This window comes from Eupeodes corollae, chromosome 1, assembly GCF_945859685.1.
Source record: "Eupeodes corollae chromosome 1, idEupCoro1.1, whole genome shotgun sequence".
NCBI lineage: Eukaryota > Metazoa > Arthropoda > Insecta > Diptera > Syrphidae > Eupeodes > Eupeodes corollae.
In genome coordinates this window covers 146941776-146963199 of record NC_079147.1, presented here as the reverse complement: position 1 = coordinate 146963199, position 21424 = coordinate 146941776, and the positions used below count along the sequence as shown (strand labels likewise).

At 35.0% G+C, this 21424-nt stretch overlaps 2 protein-coding genes across 2 annotated transcripts; one reads left to right on the top strand and one right to left on the bottom strand.

Annotated features, from left to right (window-relative positions):
• Window positions 1-835: 835 nt before the first annotated feature.
• On the top strand, window positions 836-15835 carry LOC129940303 (nucleolar protein 6). Its single transcript, XM_056048595.1, has 8 exons — window positions 836-984; window positions 1043-2297; window positions 8473-8758; window positions 8821-8931; window positions 9000-9670; window positions 9739-10296; window positions 15122-15516; window positions 15592-15835. Exons 1-8 carry the CDS (start codon window positions 949-951, stop codon window positions 15823-15825), a joined length of 3546 nt encoding a protein of 1181 aa, XP_055904570.1. The 5' UTR covers window positions 836-948; the 3' UTR covers window positions 15826-15835.
• LOC129940304 (uncharacterized) lies at window positions 15764-16826 on the bottom strand. Its single transcript, XM_056048596.1, has 5 exons — window positions 16668-16826; window positions 16497-16598; window positions 16295-16430; window positions 16153-16240; window positions 15764-16093 (listed from the first exon to the last, which is right to left on the bottom strand). The coding sequence occupies exons 1-5, from the start codon at window positions 16729-16731 to the stop codon at window positions 15860-15862; spliced, it is 624 nt and encodes a 207-aa protein (XP_055904571.1). The 5' UTR covers window positions 16732-16826; the 3' UTR covers window positions 15764-15859.
• Between the last annotated feature and the right edge of the window lie 4598 nt (window positions 16827-21424).

Genomic DNA, 21424 nt, shown 5'->3' with positions numbered 1-21424 from the left:
AACACGTATTCAATCAATAGGTTTTGTCAATAAATGTGCTATTTGATCAGTTCCGAGAGTATGTTACAGTTTGTCTTCACAAGAAAGCTTCGTTCTTTTGTGAAACTCTGGATTCTTTCCCAGTTTAACAGTACAAAACATGTACCAACATATAACATAGGTACGACTTTCTATCCTGTAAGTTAATCCAATAAGCGTTTTAGTCACATGGCTTTTTTAGCACCTTCACTTGCGGCCATTATTTCAGTTGTTGATAAGGCCACAATACGTTGAAAGTGACTTGTCTATGATACAGGTCCACCAGCAAATATTGAAATCACCTGCATAACCAGCATCACAGTCAATAGCCAATTTGCATTCCCCCTTGTATTGAATATCAAATTTGAAAGTACCAGTAGATGTCTTACTGAATCTTCCTCATTAGCTCCAAAAACAACAAAGGGAGCTGCTACGCTTTCAGTGTCAGTTGTACTTTGTTTGCAACCAATATTTTACCATTTTAATTCTAAAACTCAATTTAAATTAAAATGGAGCTATGCTTTATATGGACGCGGCCCTGTGCTATTCAAGATGTATGTATACTGCTGTTTTATTTTATGCTTCCCACTTGCCCAAAGTAATTTTCAAAACATAATGGAAAATCCTTATATTTGCAATGAAGCTAAATTCGTTTCCAAATCATTAAATTATATGCGTTTTATTTCAACTTAAAACCACACATCTAAAAAAACATCCTTTAGAAAATAGTTTTATTTTAACCACATAGTAGTGGTGTAAGCATGCCATTAGAAAGAAGCCGCTGTGGTGTAAAACTTTGACGTTTATACCAAAAAAATCAAAACAAACTTTTATCTGTCAAAATCACCATCGCCAACACGTGCGGTGCGGTTGCAATTCTCTGAATTAAATATTTACTTCTCGTAATTAATTTAACAAACTTTACTTAAAATGCTTAAATTTAAGAAAAAATCTATCGATACTAAGGTATTCAAATATAGTATTTTTATTATAACGTATTTTAACTGCTTGTTAACTATTAAAGGTACAACAAATCAACAACAACACAGATGAATCCAATGCGGAGGAAGAAGATGAAGAAGTCCACTATGATTCAATGATCGAGAATGGAACAAGTGAAGATTCTGACGACGAATCCGATAATCTAAATGAAGATGAAAGTGATGACGGATTCTCAGAGCAAGAAGAAGAACAAACCCCATCCGCTGCTGCTGCGTCGGCTCTAAAACGAAAGACAAACACTGAAACTCCGACGAATGGCCTTCCACCAAAGAAACAAAAAATTGACAAAAATTCAGCTTTGTTCAAGCAACCCACTGTCGAGGAACTAAATCAGCTCAACGAAACCAAAAATCTATTCCATTCGAATCTGTTTCGGATGCAAATTCAAGAGATTCTTGGAGAAATCAAGATAAAGGACAAATACACTAAGTTTGTGAATTCATGGATGGAAACTTTTGCCTCGTTCTTGGCCAAGCTTAAATCAGAGAACTGCAAAAACGATTCAAGTGCATTACCTTGGTTGAAAAAAAGTCAGATGATACTTCCGCTTGCTTTGGATAAATTCCAATTAAAAAGTTTCCAATTTCAATTCATCAAACCCACCGAGAAACCCTTCATAGTTGGATCTTTCAAGCATCAAGCAATGATTGGCCCAAAGTTTACTGTGGACGTGTGTGTTTTGATGCCAAACGAGTGTTTCCAAAAAGACGACTACCTCAATCTTGTGTACGATCAAAAGAGAGCCCTATACTTGGCTTATATTGCCAACAAAATGACCCAAACGAACCCCGATAAATATGATTTCAAATTCAATTACTTCAACAATAATCCTTTGAAACCAGTTCTAGAAGTAACTCCCGCCGGCAGTATAGGGAAGAAGTTGATTTTAAGAATATTCGTTGGAGCTGGAGAGTCTGCATTCAAACTTAATCGTTTTGTCCCATGGAACAGTAATATACGTGGCAGCATCTTTGGAGAAAAGGATACGAGCGAAAATCTACCCCTGGCGACTCCTAACTACAATGCTGGTGTTTTGTTTGATTTAACATTGAAAAAAAATCAATCAGCTTTGGAAGAGACTCTTTTCAATCATAAAAATCTCCAAGAAGGTTTGATTCTCTTGAAAGTTTGGCTGCGACAGAGAAATTTCGATGTGGGTTACGCAGGATTCGGAAGTCACATCATGTCAGCTTTCGTCGTGTATTTGTTTAGGCAGCGTAAATTGCATACAGCTATGAGCAGTTATCAGGTGGCCAGACAGGTTTGGAATCATTTAGGTGAGTTTGTTTTTGTTTGTCGTCTATTCAAATTATATAGTATTATAAATATGTCTGTTATCTTTAATTAACTGCCTAAGTTACTTAATTGGGATGAAATGGTATCACGAATTGCTTAACTCGAGACAAAAGAATTGACCCTACTCTGTCGGACTGAGATGATCTTCCCTTTAAGTTGTTTTTCTATTTCTCTTTTTCTTTTTGCGGTTTTCGAGGCTTCCAATCTCGGTATAAACCTTTATAGCATTATGTACCATCGTCTTCGAGCATTTTAACTATAAGCTTGTAATGGCTTCTTTGGAAGACTTTCCTGAGTTGTACATCTGCACAATGAGCTTACATATTTCGTATGTTTTTAAACATTTTCAAATCCCTGTACTTGCCATTTATATTGAATTATTAATGTGGCCAAAATCTAGGAAAGAAATGTTTTTAATTATTTTTCAACCACTGTATTTGATAAGGGAAGACCCGTTAAGAGCATTGTATATTTACGGTGCAGCTTAGAAGATATAATTTAAGCGTATGTTGATTGAATAAAAGTAAACGATTTACATAAACTTAACGTAAAACATATCCAACCAGATTGATGTTTTTAATCACAAAAACTGGAGAATGGCTTGCCCGAGCCATCCTGGTTTGTATTCAAATTGCTTCGAATAATACAGACTCCGTAGACTGCCGTAGATTTTTGCGATTATACTTTGAATATAGTAATTTCATGTCGAATTGAACAAAACTCAAAAGTTCTTAACTCTGAGAACATACATACTCAATATTTATGTTAGCTTACTTATTGAAAAGATTCATGACATTTGATACTCAATTGTTAACAACAACAGCTTGTCGTCTTTCAAAAACTATGAAAGTATGAGCCTAGCTGTTGATTTTGACAAATTAAAATTTGTTTTTACTTTAGAAATTAGTATTTTTAAGAATTTAGTGATCCCGAAAAAACAAAGATTAAGTATTTTTTCTGAAACTTTAGATAAAAAGGATAATATGGAGACATGCCTTTACTTTATAAACACAGGATGCATTTTATTAACACCAGTGGCTCCGCGAAATTAGGCACTAGGAAATTAGGCGCAAAAAGAAAAAAATTAAATAAAGGCCCAAATTGAGGTAATTTTTCATAAGTACCCGTCTATACGCGTTGTGCCCACAACGTTGTGCTCACAACACTATGTGTCTACATGTGTTGTGACTACTCATGACCCGTTTTCCATTTTGTGTTGTGGAACGAAGAACTTGAAACATTTGTGTTCGAGATTTTTAGCGGGTGATATACTACCGACATACATAGGATATTGTCTGCTTTTTACAAGATATAGAATTTTATAGATTGAAATGGATACAAATAATGAAATTATTTGTTTAACTGCAATATGCGCAGCGGCAAATGTTTTATTTCTGCTAAATGAAGAAGAGGAAAAAAAAAGAAAAACACAAGGGAATGGTCAAAACCTTGGAGGCTCCGCAGGAATACACAAAGTTCTTTTAAACTTTTAAATGACGAACTACGCTTGAAGATAAGGACGCGTGCAGGCGTTATCTTCGTATGGACGAGGATTCTTTTAAAGAACTTTTTTGCATAGTGCAGAACTCAATTCAAAAACGGAATTCTTTTATGCGAGAAGCTATTCCTGCGGAGGAATCTTTAGCGAAGCCGAAGAGCAAAACAAATGTACCTTTCGCATTGACGAACAGAAAATAATGAGAAATTCGGAACGAAATGGGAAAGGAACTGTACTGCCCAAGCAGAAAATTCAATTTCTGTCATGAGCATCCCGTCCCTTTACTCAGCTCCTCTCTTTCCCACAAACTCTCGTCACAACGTTGTGATCACAACGCGTATAGACAGGCACTAATAAAATTATGCCCAAATGAAATAATGCCCCATCGAAATGACAAAAGGCCCCAAAAATTAATGAAATAAGGCCCCAGCTTGTTTTGTCTTTTTTTTATTTTTACAAGTTATGAAATAAGACCCCAATTTGTTTTTTTTTTTATATAGAAGTTTATTTTCAAAAAATGAAATAATATCCCAAACCATCAAACAAATACTTGGATTGTATCCTGTATAATTTCCCTGCAACAAGGATACTTGTAACTCCCCTCTTCTTCAGCTATAGCTTCAGCTTGTATTTTGATATTGCATTCAGCACAAATTTGTAAATGCTTGCAAGGCAACAGAACTATATTTGCTCGCAAATCCTTACAAACAACGCAAATATGTTCGTCAATGGATGTGCTTAAAACAACAGGGCTTTCATCCCCTTCGTTAATGTCTTCCTCACAGTATTCTTCAACTTTAAAAATATCTTCTTGGGGAAGCATCTCTACACATATACCATTCGAAAACCATCCTTGAAAAGAAGGAAGCAACGGTTAGTTTACCCTCCTCAAGTAACGAAGTTGTTTCCTCAATTTTGGATCTTCATTCAACGTTGTATTTTTTACGTTTGGCTCCCATTGAACCACCACTTTCTGCTAAAGTTGAAAACTGTTGGCTTTTAAAAAACTCTTCATCCCCTATCATGGCAACAAATTTGAAGAAGTTTCCATTTTTTAAGGCAGAACGACCCAAAACACCGTTGTATGCCTCATAAGTCTTCATTTCTTATTTATTTCGCTGATGTAAAGCTTTTTACATACGTTCATTATTACGAAACAAATTATAGTTTTTTTTTTGTGGCTTCCGTTGTTGACTACTTTAGTCAGGGTTTCTTTTATTAGCCATAAAAGTAGCTTCTCATCGTACGTTTCAAGATTCCTTGCTCTTACTTTTCTGCTTATGTTCTGAATAATGTGTACTGTGAAAGTGCTATCAGCCCTATTCTGCTATTCACGTGGATAGCATATTCGATTCATCCGTTCGATTCCCTTTCACACTGCCTTTGCATTCTGCTATCCATCGGGTGAACTACATTATAATAAACCAATTTGACATTCACGTAAACAGCTGTTCATGTGACAAACTTGAGAATGTTGGATAAATTGTTTTGATTCATACAAAAATTAATTTTAATCAATCCAATTGTTTGATTTGTGTAATTTTTGGAAATGGACAGTATTGGATTTTGTATTCCAATTGTAAACAGAGGAATAAGAGAATCCTCAAACGGAGAAATGTTAGAAAGCAAAAAAAAAACTCAGCCACGTCTTTCCTTTTGGGACCTAGGAATTCTAGTCTGTTTCTTAGGCTATTCCAAAATTCTCGGAGGCTTTCGGCTTTTCGTTTTGCATTATTTTTTGCAATGTCTGTATTTTATTTCATTACATATAATTTTTGCAAATTTTTCCTTGTATGTCGTTCTTCCCGTAAAAATGTTAATAGCCGCGTTTTATTATCACCATGATCTGATCCGGATCTTGGATTTACATGCATTACATTACAACAACAACACAAGATCCTGCTTTGTGTTTGGATCTCAATTTGAGATCCAACATTTAATTCTTTTTTTCACAACACGGAGCGCTCAGAGATGGCAGAGTAGATTACGTCAGGTAATCTACTCGGTAAACTACGTGTAGTTTATTCGATAAACTACACGTTTGATTTGTTTCATTTACTACCCTACATTTGTTACGTGTGCTACCTTCACAAAAAACGTTAAATTTCAAAAAGAATTTAAAAAACGAGTGAATAAGTAACGACTAACGTAACGAGTGAAAAACACTAAACTATACATAAGAACCAAACATGTTGCGTCAATGAACTAAATCAAGGAATTCAAAGTTTTTTGAAAGAAAAATGCAAATTTAATAATCATCTGTTTCATGTTTGTCGTTTATTTTAAGAGTATAGTGTATATATACCAATTTTTGGGAATGTTCTTGGTTAAGCATGTTCCGAATTTTCGTATAGACGAACGATCACTGCGAGAACACCCTCTCTATTGCTGTAGATGACGCTGTAATACTTAATAAAGGAATAGCATATCTTGATATGCCTGGATGCTGTCTGGATGCTAAAGTCCAGTAAGTTTTTGGCAGCAAAACTTCACTTCCACCACCTTTGTCATCGCCAGTATCCCCATCACTGCTTTCTATTTAATGAAGCAAAAATGCCCTGATCTTTGAGGAATTTATAGTAATCATTTAGTTCTCCAGCTGAGAAAATTTCAATGAAATGTAGTGCAACCGCGATTCGCGGTGTTGTTAAAATTTTGCCAAGATATCTTGGATCCAAGCTATATGCCGCTGTTGCATCGATGGAGAGCGCAATTTCTTTTCTTGCGATCAAAAAGTGGTCATATTTTTCTGGCAATTGCAGCTGTAGTCACAAATCTACAGCTTCAGAGATGATGGTTGCATCATCTTGACACTCAGTTTGCAGACTGGATCGTAGATATAAATATCTTCTTCTATTGACTGGACGAAATTGTCATCAAACAATAATTGCTTGATATCTGTTGTTATCTTTTTATCAGTATCTGTAGCTGCTAAATTCTTCATATGGTTCGGGTTGTGCAAAAAATGTATCTTTTCGATGCAATTTGTCAATTTGGTGGTTGAATGGACATTTCAAACTACGTTTTGATGTCTACCGTTACGCCTGCTTCATTTAACTACGTTAACTGAATTTAACTACATTAACTACCTCATTTATGTAGCAGACGTAACAAATGTAGTAAATAAAAAAAAATCGCATTTCTGGCATCTCTGGGAGCGCTCTATCATTGTGATTTCACATGTAAATGTTGGTATCATTGCAAACAAATTAAATAAAACCTGTGTTGCCATATAAACATTTCAATTTGACTGAAATAAAATATTTTTTTAAATAGAAAGCGAGAAGCTTTATATTTATTTATTTGGTATATAATCCATGAAATAATTATAATTTTAACAAAACTAATTAATTGGTGAAATTCAAATAATTAAGTCCAAAAAATGTATATTTGACATAATTTATGGGTATTATTTTCCCCAAAAAAAAGGAACAAAAAAAATCATTGAGCAAAATGTTCTATGGGCAACCCTGCTTTAAATGTCAAAAAACATAAATAAAATCGAGAAAGCTGCAGCAGAAAAAAATGTTGAAAATACTTTTACATGGGAATTTTTTGAAATCATTCTTTTAATTGAAAATGGTTGTAAGAAAGACTTAGGTGACATAAATTAGAACTCAGAACCGTCTGAACCAACTCAATTAAGAGAGTAGTTTTGAAATGACGGTGGGTTGTATATAACACTTTTAAGAATTTTGTATGATTTTCTCTCGAAATTCTTGGAAATGAAATTCTTGGAAATTTCACGAATTTGGCACTGCTACCAACCTTTAAATAATAAAACATATGATGATCCAATGCTGTTTTATTATCATGATCTGATCTGGATCAGATCACGGTGATAATAAAACGCGGCTAATAATCTTTTATTTATAAACAAATATTCTAAATTAAGCAATAAATTAGTTTTTACTTACATTTTTTTAACAAAAATTAACAAACCAGACATCAAATGGAAAATCCACTTCATTTCTTATGCGGATCTGAATTGTATAGAATAAATGCGTTAACGTGAATAGAAGAATACAGCGCAGTATTACCGACGTTACCGACGTACACAAATTCACTTCGAATGAATAGCAGAACAGTGATTAGTAAAAATTCAAGAAAAATTCCCCCCGATGAATAGAAGGGCTGTATGGTACTGATTTAACGTGCTGCCAATAGAATAAATCCAATTTTAAAATTTCCTAAAACGTTTGGTTTCCTTTTGTTTCCACGTGAAGCAAGAAACTACCTTTAATGTAAGTGCAAGTTTTCCATGATGCAATATAAAATATAATATAAATTGGGTGGCGCAACAGTCCTTTGAGAACCAGGGCCTAGTGACTTACAACTCTAAACCATTCCTTTGTGTGAGTAATGTTGTCAGAGATGTTCTATGAAGATTGGATTGTTTGAAATTCACTAGCTGTTTTATTCTTTCATTTGAATGGTATACTTAACTTACTCCAAACGCACAACTAAAAAATTGTATTTAAATCCGTTGTGAGCATTGACTTCTTTTATAAACAAAGAATTTGACACCGAATTGATCAAAACTGAAACAAGACTTTAAAAGATTTGAAATTCCTACAGTCCCCAAACATTTCATAAAATAGCATTAGCATTTCAAACAAGCAATTTATTTTTAATGTTTTGTATTAAATCATTCACAGCTCTAAGTACTTGGGATGAAGATGGCAAAGGCATCACACTTTGTAATGATTTCTCTGCACCAAATCAACCAACATTGCAACAATTTTCGGCCTACTATAAAGTTGTATTTGCTGATTTTACTGGATTTTCCAATATTTGTGCCAATCTATCTGTCGATGTATATCAGAGAGTAAAAGCTGAAGCAAAGCGAACAATTGATATTCTAAACAATACGAAAATCAATAGTTTTCCATTGGTGTTTATGACTAATTGTCCTGTTTTTACACAATACGATCATATTTTGAAGTAAGATTTTTTAATTTTTTCAATACCCCACAGAGGATTTTATTTTAATGTTTTCTTTTAAGAATATCTGAAGAATCAGCAATAATGAAGATGCTGGAGAAGCATGGAATTCGAGCAGATCGTCATAACTTTGCAGGATATTGGTTTCCGCAAATGCTTAAAATGGTTTCCGAGTAAGCCTTGTTTTTTAAAAATTCATGGACAATAAAATAAAAAAACTTTATCAATTTTTACCTTTCAGTGTGCTACGTAAAGGCCTTTCCGATCGTATTTTTCATATGGTGCCTATAGAAACAGCACAGTCATCATGGCTAATTAATGAACAGCCCAAAGAAATTGAAATCAATTTCCGGCTTGGATTTATTTTGAATCCCGAACAAGCTTATGAGATTCTTGATAAAGGTCCCCAAGCAAACGACGAAAACGCTGAAGAATTCCGTAAATTCTGGGGATCTAAATCTGAGCTTAGACGTTTCCAAGACGGAAGTATAACCGAATCTTGTGTTTGGTCGGCATCTGGAGAATCGTTTGCTAAGAAACGTCTTATAGTTCAAAGAATAGTGGAACATCTTCTAGGGCATCATTTCAGTTTGCCATCACCACTTATCAATTATATAGCTGGGGATTTGGATAAAGCTTATAGATTAAATCGTATATTTAAAGTAGATAAATTACAAAAAGATGTAAATCAGGAGACAGATGCAGAAACAACTTCATTGGAAGTCATCAATAGTTTTGATGATCTTGGCCAGAAATTGAGAACTCTAGACGACTTGCCATTGGAAATAACAAACATACAAGGCACATCGTCTGTGTTCAGATATTGCGATCCAGTACCTGTTTTAGCCGATGGAAGGTACTCCAAACTTGGGATAGTTAGTAGAACTGTCTGTAATGGAATTATTCAATTAGGTACATTTTGTTTACGAAGTAACATACATCCCACAAATTTCTTACATAACTATTTTAATGATTTGCAGGAGTAAGTGGAAAATGGCCAAGTGAATTGTCTGCATTGCGTGCTCTTAAAACAGCATTTTATGTTAAAATAGCACAAGCGCTTAGGGCAAAACATAAATATCGAACTATGATTCGTTTCGATGGCATTTTAATATTCAAAGATGGATATGTGTTTCGAGTGGAAATATCACATGCCAAGGAAATTGCACTTATGAAGAAAGAAGTCAACGAAAAAGGACTCACACAATACAAAGATACTCCTGAGAGTATAGCTTTAGAGAAAAAATACCTTCTGCTTCCTAAATTAACAAGTGCTTTGCATGGACTGTATAAGTTACATCCGAGTTTTGGACCAACGGTTATGATTGCTAAAAGGTGGTTGTATTCACAACTAATTGACAGTGGGTTGTGGCCAGACGAGTGTACGGAATTATTGATTGCTAGCCAGTACATGAAAATGGGAGCCCAAGCTAATACCTGCCAACCACAGACGGGATTTTTCCGATTTTTGCATTTGTTAGCGAATACAGATTGGCAAACGGAAATGGTGGTTTTACAGTTTAATGAGGAGCTCGATGGTGAGTATTATTGCTGAAATATTATATAACATTACTTATTTTTTGTTTTCAACTACTGATCATTTATTCAACATGATATTAATCTCATTATTCATTTAGGCTAGGTTAGGTTAATGGGCTGACAGTTGGTCTTGTTACCGTCAGTCTTAGTTTAATGTAGGGCCATTTAATGTAGAACCTATGATAGGAGTCTCTTAACAGAGCAGGTTTGTGTTGCCATCACATCCTACAACAGCATCCCATTTCCCCAGTTTGGAACGTTGAAAGAGCATCTTCCTAACCTCAGCCGGCGGTCCTTCTAATCCGTCACCCGGCATATGGCACAATGCTATAACGAGCGGGGGGATTCGAGCTAGTTCAAACTTAACCACTGTTTAGCCGAACTGCATTGGCGGCTTTATTATGTGGGAGATTTATTTGTATAAGTTTAATATTATAATTTTTTGTAAACTCCAACTCCATCAACTACCTTATTCTTGGTGGAAACTAACCGCAATTTGCATCGGTTCGTACCGACATCCACCTTAAAATCAATATTTCTCAGAGGTGGTATTGACTTGTGATTTAAGATCACAACCTGGTCGCCCATCTCAACCCCTTCCCAGTTATAGCTTAGTTGGTCAGTGTTGAGTGAGCTAAGATACCTTTCTAGGCGATCCCTGGAAATGAGTGGTAATCTTTTTCATTTCCTTCTTTTCCATTAGGCGAACGTATAACCGAATCGTGCGTTTTGTCGGCATCAGGAGAATCGTTTGCTTTGAAAGGTCTTGCAGTTATTAGGTGCAAAGGGTACTAAAGAGTGGCCGTCTCTTAAGGATAGCCTCATCAACCTTCTAAAAGATCCCTAGTTCTAAGAGATCCTGCGTCAGTTTACGTGTAGGATTTGTTTGCCTAGCTTTTTTATTTTTGTTTGTTTGTAGACTTTTAGAAGGTGAGTCCACGTAGTTTCTTGCTCGCTTGGACGTACCAGGACCATTTGGTGCGTCCTTAGAAACAGTTGTTGTAGTACCTTTAGGAGCCGGTGTTGTTATTTTCGTTGTCATAGTCGAGAAGCAGCAGGACTCATTCAGGTCGCTTGGTGAGCTGTGACCCAATTTGTTTGCCGCATGCATCCCGCTTACCCAACCTCACCACGGGGTACTTTGACACCATCAAAACCCGCAGATGTTAGTGACTCCATGCAACGTCTTTTTGATGCCTCCGTTAGTGTTCTCGTGTAGATTTTGGAAAAGTAGAAGTACGGAGCTGTGACCCCGAATATTCTTCATGCATAACATCGTCACGCCTGTGAATTAATTCTCGTCGGTTGTTGTCTGTCTTAATGGGATAATTAAGAAGACCATCGCCTTTTTTGTATGGATTATATCCACACGCAAAGCTGATGCTCCCATCAATCCCTCATTGCTGGTGCTTTCCGTAGGAAGTGTTTCCTCTGATAGGTAACCAAAACCTCTCTCCGTAGAACGCTACGCATGGACGTTGAGTAGTCGTTTTCGATTTTCTTTTTTTACAGTTGGAAATTTTACTCCGCCTGCGCAGGTTGTACCCGGACAAGTTATAGCTGTTAACAAAAGAGTAGTCAATGATATTATCGTTGCCTACTGTTCCGATATTGGCCTAATCATCAACACTAAGATTTTCAAAAGTAGGTTCTCTTCTGTTGAAGTCATTTTCACTATTATGTCCTTGTCTTCGTTGTTGTTGCGTCCGGTAATTGTCACTGGCGACTTATATTCTTGCACAGCCAAGCTCTTGCCAGTAGCCGTGATTTGTATTCGCTTTCGTTGAATCAGGCTTTTCTCAAACAAAGTGAGTCTATCACATCTTCTCTTACCTTAAGAATTGCTGAATCTGAAGAACGATTATCAAACAAAATTAATGCTAACATAGCCACACTCAAATCATCGTTTGAAGAGATGAACAAAAGAATAAATACTATTGAAACACAATTAAACGATCTACGCACTATTAAACACGAATATGATAAACTTTAAGAACAGCTAAAACAACAAAATGAAGCCATGATGGAACGTATCGAAGAAACTGAGGAAAAATTCCAACAAAAAGAAATTTGTAGTGATGCAAGTGATGCATACAAGGTGTTCCTATCTTAACGACGGAAAATCTTAAATCTATGTTTGATCACTTATGTGGTCAAGTCTTTGAATTTCAACCACCTTCACTAAAAAGCATTTTCCGCCTTAAACGGAACAAAAATAATAACACACATGCACCGATTGTTGTTAAATTTTGTTCTCCAATTGACAAGAGCACCGTATTGCGATCGTTAGCTAACTACCGATCAAAAACAAAACAACCACTACGTCTTCCTCTTCGAGATCTTGGTTTCAATGACAACAACAACTCTGTAGTTTTAATTCATGAATGCTTAACTGTGAAAAATCGTTCACTGTTACAATACGCACTTAAACTAAAGAGAGATGATAAACTTTTTTCTGTTTACACATTGCGTGGACTTGTCCATGTAAAAAAAAAACCAAAAAGCGAAACCAATTGTAATCACTAATCCTGAGAACCTAACCACTGCTGCTGCTGCTGACCTGACGACCACAGATGCAACTAATCTCAACTGAGAAGAAGAAAACATAAACAAACCTTTATTATTATTGATTTATTGATTATTTATCTACTTATTTTAGCTTTGATCTTACGTTTTTTTAATTAGTTTTTTTTTTTGTTCTCTTATCTTGTTTTGCTTTCATTTTACTTTTTCATTTAGGTATACTTTTAATTAATTAATGTAATTTTCTTTTTGTTATTGATTATTATTTATTTAATAATAGTTATTATCCACCTTTTTCGTAATACCTTATACATAAATTCGCATAATTTTTTAAATCATCTTGTTATCATCGGTTTTGAATCTTTGCTATTTGTCTGGTCAAGTCCTATGGGTGCTGCTTCCTGCCTTCCTTATTTTATGGTGAGCTTTATTAGCCACCGATAATTTGTAATTCATACAAATGGTTGGCCCTGATGAAGTTAATAATGGGAATTCTACATATCTTAGTTCTAGACACCAAGCAGTAGTTGCTAACAACCAAACTTCAAATTTTCTTCCGCTAACACGAGGTGTTTCCCAAGGGTCTATTTTGGGCCCATTACTTTTTACCATGTATGTTAATGAGCTCCCGTTTCTAAGCTTTAACTCATCCATACACATGTATGCCGATGATGTACAGCTTAGGTACAGTTGTTGGTTGAAAATGGTATTTGGGAGATAAACGAAGATCTTAATAAGATATTGCTCTAGTCGCGATCAAACGGACTTTGTTTAAATCCTACTAAGTCAAAATTCTTAGTCATTTCAAAAGACCCTACAGACACATCTTGCTTTTCTCCAATATTGCTCAATGATAACCCTATTCAGTTTGTTGACTGAGCCAAGAATCTTGGAGTAGTATTCAATACGACACTAACTTGGACAAATCATATACAACTTATCATAGGTAGAGTCTACGGAGGCTTACCTATGTTATGGACCACCCAAAGAATCACTCCAATAAAAACAAGAATGATACTAATACTAATCTTTACTACCTTATGTTCACCAATTTTGAAAAAAAAAACTCCCAAGATTTGCTATCATCTCTTAAACTGTAAACCCTCTACTTCATTCTGTTTTGCACACACTCAGAGGATTTTTGTTACCTTTATTATGCCAAGGTTTGAAAGGAGATGTCGGTGCTTATTGGTTTTGAATTCCTGAATATTACAATGACTGAAAAAGACAGTGTGGCAAAGCAATCTATAAATAAATAAATTGGGTGGCGCAACAGTCCGTTGTGAACCAGGGCCTAGTGACTTATAACTCTCAACCATTCCTGTGCGAGTACTGTTGTCAGGAATGGAAAGGACCTACAATTTTAGGCCGAATCCGAACGGCTAATTTGAGAAAGCACTTTTTCATAACAAGAATGACTCTTGAAGGATTTGTCAATTCCTCTACCCGCGAAAATTATTTTTTTAAATTAAGGTGGCACAGGCAGGGATTGAACCCAAAACCCCTTGCATGACAGTCCAACGCACTAACCATCATGCCACGCATACTACAGGCAAAGCAATCTACATTCGTGTAGTCCGGCTAAAGAACGAATCTCTGTACTGGAAAGTACGACCAAAGTTGGGCTCGAAGGTATACTGATGAGCATCCCTATAGGTGTGAGTATTACAGTTGAATTGCTTGAAGTGAGAAATGCAACTGGATGTTTCTCTAGCGCACAATCCGGTAAAATAACTGCTCAATACTAACCAGCCTTGAATAAACTACTTGTATTGAGAGGTCCTAAAGATAATTTCTAATCCAACGAAGGAGGGAGTCGTATAAACTGAAGGCACGCATTTCGATGAGAGAGCATTATGCTCTATAATTCTATCAAATGCTTTTGAAATATCAATTGCAATAACCTTACTTTCTTCGTTGTAAAGATTCGTTGAACTGTTCAATGAGGTAGACCATCAGATCAATAGTGGACCTACTGCTACAAAGGCCGAAGGCGAAGTTATAACATTCATGAATTGGTGGCGAATTGTCTAGCAAAAAGAGATTAGCTTTCTTTATAGAGTTTGTAAATAGAGATAACGAACGTAGGAACCAAAGAAGAGGAAGTATTTCACATAATTCTTAAGCATAATCAAAAATGCTTTGGACTTTTTTTTGTTTGCCTTAATTTTTGATCATTCATAAATTCACTGTGCGACCTTTAAGCTTTGTAGTTTCCAAACCATATACATCTTAAAAATAATAAAAAACCTTCTTTAAATCAACAATAACAGCATTTTTATTTTTTTTTTGTATTTTCAGACGATAGTGTTTCCGAGCTTGAAAATAAGTTTATCAACGAACGCGATTCTTTCCCTCCACTGTTGATTGTTACTTCGTACGATGAAAAACGTTATGGAATTTGGAGTAAAGAAGCCCCAATCCTACCTGTTCTGGCTCGAGTGAAACTTTTAGCTAAACATGCTCTTAGCCTCATTGAGCCAGCAATCTTATATCTTTCAGAGGAAATTAAGCCACATAAATTGTTTACGGCTTCCAAGGAAGGCTATGATATACTAATACGCTTAAAATCCGATCTTGTGCCAAATTGTATGGCGAACGAATTCCCGTCTGCCTTTACCGAATGGCAACAACCAAATTTCAGACAATTTCCAAGCGGTCAAAATTTTGCCAAGTCTGCAATCACTGAACTTAGGGTAAGCTTGAAATTTTTAGTACTCTTATTTCTGATTGCCAAAAATTTCTCATTTATTGAATGTTTGAATTTTTAGGAAGCTTTCTCGGAATTTTGTATATTTTTCTATGATCCATGTGGCGGAAGGACTATCGCGTTGATTTGGAAGCCTGATATTTTCGTGGAAAGAGAATTCAAAGTTGGAACTATGAACGGGTGCGCTCTCACCGAAGATGGTACAAAAGTTATATGCAATAAAGAAGCACTCATTGAAGATATGAAGGTTATTTTAAAAGATTTGTATTCATCAATAGAGGAAATAAATAAATAATTTTTTTGTACTTCTGTTTGTCTGTTGAAACCTTCTATATTCCCATTGTATCTTCAAGTGACTTGCGAATTTTCAGCATTTGTCTAGCACTGAGTGTTCCTTCAATTTGTCCTGCGCTGTCTTCATTCTCCGTAGTGTTGCTACCTTGATCTTTTATATATTTTGTTGTAGAACACGAACAGCAACAAGCTTTATTGCAAGAACATTTAAGGCTTCGATACTTAGGCATATCACTCATTGATGTGGAAGCCGAATTGGTAAACGGAAACTAAATTCATAAATAGACGATAACTTTGGTTTTTTGATGATAGCAAAAACAAGACTTACTGCAGGCGATGTATTATTACATACATTGGCCCATTCCATTTGCTGGGCAATTGATGCTTTTATCGGCTTACTGGGTTCCTGCTTTGGTCTGAATAAAAACAAACAGAATACAAGTTGTTCTTTTTTACGGTAAGCAAATTACCCGTTACATGTTGCAAGCATTTCATGGAGTTGCTGATTGCCATATTGTGCTTGATTTTGAAAATTGCATGCAGTAGCCAGAGCATCCTTCAACGCCCCTTCTTGTCCAAACATTGATTCAACTGGAATAAGTTCTCCTGTATTCGAAAGAAAGAATCAACACAATTTGATTTATCAGTTTCAGAGAAATTATGATTTCTAACCATTAGGTCCAAGTTTATGGTACGATATAAAACGTGAATCTTCAATCTTTCGAACGTCTTGTTGGCTTATAATAAAACACTCATTCCCCAAAACAATTGGAACTTTTTAAATTAGGAGGCATGTATTCATATTAAAAATATGATTTATTTTTAAAAGATAACTTTACATACCAAAGACTGGTTTTTGCATTTCTTCCGAAACTTGTATTAATTTTTTTGTTGCGGATAAATTCATTTTAAGAAAATGTCGAAAAATATGATGTTATTTTACAATTTAGAATTTTGACTAACTAATTATTTTTGATATATTTTCAAATACATATTAAGTTTTTGTTTAATTACAAAATTCAAAAAAAAAAAACATGTTTTGCTGTAAATCTAAAAGAAATTCAAATAACATCGGCGTTAGTCATCCAAAAGTGGATTTCTTTTTTCACATTCCAGCTATTTTGGATCACCTGTTCCTTTGTGTGTGTGTAAACAATTTTGAAGCCTTGGTTCAAGATGAAGTGCGTTGGTTGGCGTTTTTAAATGTAATTTGAAATTCATTTTTAAAACGTTTTTTTTTTTTTGAAATTTGGCGATCATAACAACACCATATAGGACGCATGTAACACAAGTTCTATTTAACCACAGCATCGATTATTTTATACTTCACTACAAGATGTCAATTTGATTATTCAGAATTATGTTTTGCTTATTCTCAGAAGGTGCAAGCTGAAATTTAAATCTCTATTCAGTTTTAAACACAAATATTTGTACTGATCTACAATCTCCAAGCTCATACCATTTAAAACCCAAAAATTCTGTTTTAGCTACTTGCTGATCTACTAAAGACCATTACTTTTGATTTGTTGGAGTTTATTTGAAGATCCTATTCATTGCAGTATTTCGCTAGGCGATTTATTATAAGTTAAAGATTTTCTGGGAATTCAGAAAGTATCACAAGAGCATCTGCATACAAAAGAACATTGCTGTTCAAAACCGTGATACGTATTCCACCAGGAAGTTAGTCTTGCACATCGTTTATAAAGAGTGAAAACAACAGTGCACTCAGAAGACAACCTTGAGCAATAAGAACCATGGTTCTTTTTGTCTGAATACAATTCCTTTAAATTGTGTAGTAATTTCCTTATTTCTAGAGCTTATAAAAGGGAAAATTTCGACTTATAAGGTCGAAGGCTGTTTTAAAATCAACAGAAAGGGCATACACTTTTATGTTTCTCGCTTGGAGCGCATCTATAATGGATGTTATCGTGATAATATTATTTGTTGTCGAATAACTTTCCTCCTCGCATTTTTAAATTCCTCAGTGATTTCAGCCACATGACTTTAATCTCTGACAAGTTACTACAGTTCCTTTGTACCTCTTGGTTGTTTTCCAAAGTAGTTTTCTCTTTTAGGTACGGCTATTTGTATGCTGCATTAGATTCATAATAACACTTTTTAGGACTCCGGCAACGTTAAATGATTTGTTTCGTTACATTCCGTGTCAAACCATTTTTGTTTTAATTGTACAACTTTTTTCGGAACGACATTATTAGTTGAGCTACTAATAACTAATAATAACTAATACGAAAAGTTAGTTTACACTAACTTCAGCGGGCTCCCATTACATAGAATGCGAGTATTGGGTTAATTTGGGCCATAAGTAGTGTGCGTAGGGTGGAAACATAAAAGAGGTGATTATTCTCAAACTATTTAGTTATAAGGAAGATGGAATTTAAAGATTAAGGCATTTAATAGAGACAGAGAGCAGACGATGCATAATGCATAAACAAGATGTCAGATACCTCTGTTAACATTCTTTCAGAGTGTTAAAATTGTTCAATTTGATATGGGGGACTAGGGGATCATGCCAAAGTAGTCCTCGAAATGTCTTAATTCTTAAAATATGAAGGGAAACATACTTGAGAGGCATATTTAAGGAGTCGAATTACAAAGCTGATGTAGAGAGATCGAGTAACATAGAGGTTGGAAAATTCATTTGACTGAAGTTTAACTAAAACGAATGATGAGTTGGTTTTGAGTATGGGGAATTAATTCCTTGCTCAACAGAGGTAATGGATTTGTTATTGAGAAAGTATTGACGGGGTGAAGTTTCTTACCCGCTTTAGTGAAAAAATAATTAACTGACATTTGTTTAAATTTAGATCTAATCAGTTCTTTTTACACCAGACTGAGACACTGTTGAGCTCTAGTTCTAAGTTAAAAATCATGTATCGACGGAATGGATTTGAAAAATGTTGTTTCATCAGCTTAGTGAGATACGGTAGTATTTAAAAATCAACTGCATATCATTTACGGTGAACAAAAAAAGAAGGGGACCTAAGTGGCTACCTTGTGGTACGCCTGAGGTAGAAAGAACACTAAAGATTATATTTCCACCGTGTCGTTTTACCTCCGTATCACCACGTCCAAGCTTTCAGTTAACCATGCAGAGAATGGAGTGCTCTTGCAAAATGTTTAAGGGCTTGGGTTAGATTTATCGGAATCTAATAGAGATTGGCGAATAAAAGCGCAATTTAAACTATCGACTTCAGGCTGGAATGAACTTCAAGAGTTATTAGTTTAAACTTTACATGATTTTCAGAGGTTCAATTTATACCCTTATTATGGTTGGCGAATCGAACGTTCGAAGTGAGATATTTTCATTAGCAACATTATTTTGTACGTAGTGGAAGTTATTGTAATTCTAATTAATTCCTTAAGTTTCAGATCATATTTTTGACTGAATAAGGAAGCGTTTGTATTCGTATCAAACAAATTGGAAGGCCAATTTAAAAATGCAAGCACCTCCTTAATACCTGCTATACTAAAATTAGTTTCTGCCCTAAGAGGGAGTTATCAGAGCAGCGTAGGAAAAGATTTTGACTTAGGCCTGTCGCAATCCTCGGTTTGGTCTCCTTAGTATTAAAAAAAGTTGTGAGTGCAATTGAAGACAAATTATGTCCAACCTGGATAAAACTCAACATGTAATTCGATGAGAAATAAAACACACGAAACTACTTTTTTTTAACAACCAGGTTACCAGGATTAATAGGATGTGTTGACGGCACCCATATAGGAATCGTTGCTCCGATTAAGTTGCGTCATCAGTATCTTAGCAGAAAAGGATATTACAGTTTAAACGCAATGATATTAAGTTTTTTCCCCGAAAGTAGCTTTTGCTTTAAGGCGTGTGACCATAAAATGTGTATTTGTTATGTTGACTCAAGATATCCTGGATCAACCCATGTTTTCTTTATATAGAAATCCAGTAATCTTAAGTCAGTTCTTAAAATGTGGTACCATAGAGGAGAACGTTCAATGTTCCTTGGTAGTATTTATATTTTTATTTCGTCGTTCAATAATTCTCTTTTCCATCGCGAGTATGTGTCCGAAGTGAGTTGAGAGTTGTAGCAAATTGGTCCCAATAATTCTTTTTTTTTTAAATAGTTCTCTTGCAGCTGAATCAAAATGCATTGATTCATGTTATTTTATAAAAGAAATGAAATATACTTTTAAACTTACATTGTTTTATTTTCCGACATTTCTTTTACATAAGCTTCGAGCTTTTCTCACACAATATGAACTTTCGACAAATAATAACACGAATGACGTTCAAATCAATGAACATTCGATAGCGACAATAGAGTGAGATCAATCTTCGAAAAATGTCTGACATTTAAGTCGAATCAACGGTTCTCAATTCGCCAACGGATATACAAATTTCTCACACTCAAACGTTTATTGATTCGACTCGCCAATTGTAATAGGGGGTATTATACTTAATAAATGCTTTAAATTCTAGTGTTCTTTTGGCGTATACATTTCTCTTCCACCAATTTATAGTTCCAGGTTTATGATTGCTTTACTAATAGTTTGATAACTTTGTCCCCCTTTGGTAACATATTTATGATGTTGGGCTTATTAATAAACCAAGTTTTCGAGCTCAAGCGACGTAGTGAAGATGTCTAAAAATCAAAAAACCGTGAATATTTCGCGTTTATTTTGTTTATTGGTATTTTTTACACTGAAGAATAATAAGATTTTACGGCAAATATGCCACCCCTTAACCCGATTCGAAAGGAATCTTAAGACAGCTGCAAATTTTAGTATGTTTGGGATGGATTGTTGTCTTTTCGTTGGTTTTAACTTGTCGTTGATATCTAAAAATACATTAAGGAAGGCTTCTTTGGAAAGTCTAAAGTTTTGAATGAATCTAAAAGTGAGCCAAATTAGATTTTGTAATGTAACTAAAAAGGATCTTTTATCTACATACATATGTTCAGCCAAATCCATCGGATTTGGGCATCGCGTAGTTTTCTTCGAATCTTTGCTTTCTCCAAAGTATTTTCTTCTTCAATTTCATTTTCACCGAAAAATAGTTCAATAGTAGACATGCTTTTGGCTTTCGCGATCCGTAAAATATTTTATCAACAAGGAATTTGTGGTTGACTGAAAATTTGATAATTAACAAATATTTTGACAACCATAATACCAAGACTGTCAATTTGAATCGTTCACAATAGATCTAATTTCTGAAGAGCTGACAACGATAATACCAATTCATAAATTTCATTGAAAAATGTCAACTAGCGTATTGATAATTGACAACCGTAATACGGCTGAAAAATAATTTGGAAGGCTCCAATAACCATAGCTGCAAGCTGAACCTCTGCCGTGGCCATTACATACAGCCCAGGTTGTTAACACGTATATTGAGCCAAAGTGTGGAGGTATTAAGATGGCCGCCATACTCACAGGATTTGAACATCATAGAAAACGTTTTGGGGGCTGCACCTTAAACCTAAACAATTCTATCATATCAAGTGTTTGAAATATAGTTAAGAATATACAAATAATTTTGAAAACGAGTGTTTTTAAAATTTGAGCAGATAGTTAAAATCAAAGTTCACATAGAAAACCAGGAGTGGAATCGGCTA

Excerpts from the sequence above, each read along its gene's own strand:
- LOC129940304 (XM_056048596.1), bottom strand. The coding sequence starts at position 16,731 with ATGAATTTATCCGCAACAAAAAAATTAATACAAGTTTCGGAAGAAATG. Across the intron at positions 16,599-16,667 it reads AATGCAAAAACCAGTCTTTG|TTCCAATTGTTTTGGGGAAT; the intron begins GTATGTAAAGTT and ends TAATTTAAAAAG. Across the intron at positions 16,431-16,496 it reads CCATAAACTTGGACCTAATG|GAGAACTTATTCCAGTTGAA; the intron begins GTTAGAAATCAT and ends TTTCGAATACAG.
- LOC129940303 (XM_056048595.1), top strand. The coding sequence starts at position 949 with ATGCTTAAATTTAAGAAAAAATCTATCGATACTAAG. Across the intron at positions 8,932-8,999 it reads ATGCTTAAAATGGTTTCCGA|TGTGCTACGTAAAGGCCTTT; the intron begins GTAAGCCTTGTT and ends TTTACCTTTCAG. Across the intron at positions 10,297-15,121 it reads GTTTAATGAGGAGCTCGATG|ACGATAGTGTTTCCGAGCTT; the intron begins GTGAGTATTATT and ends TTGTATTTTCAG.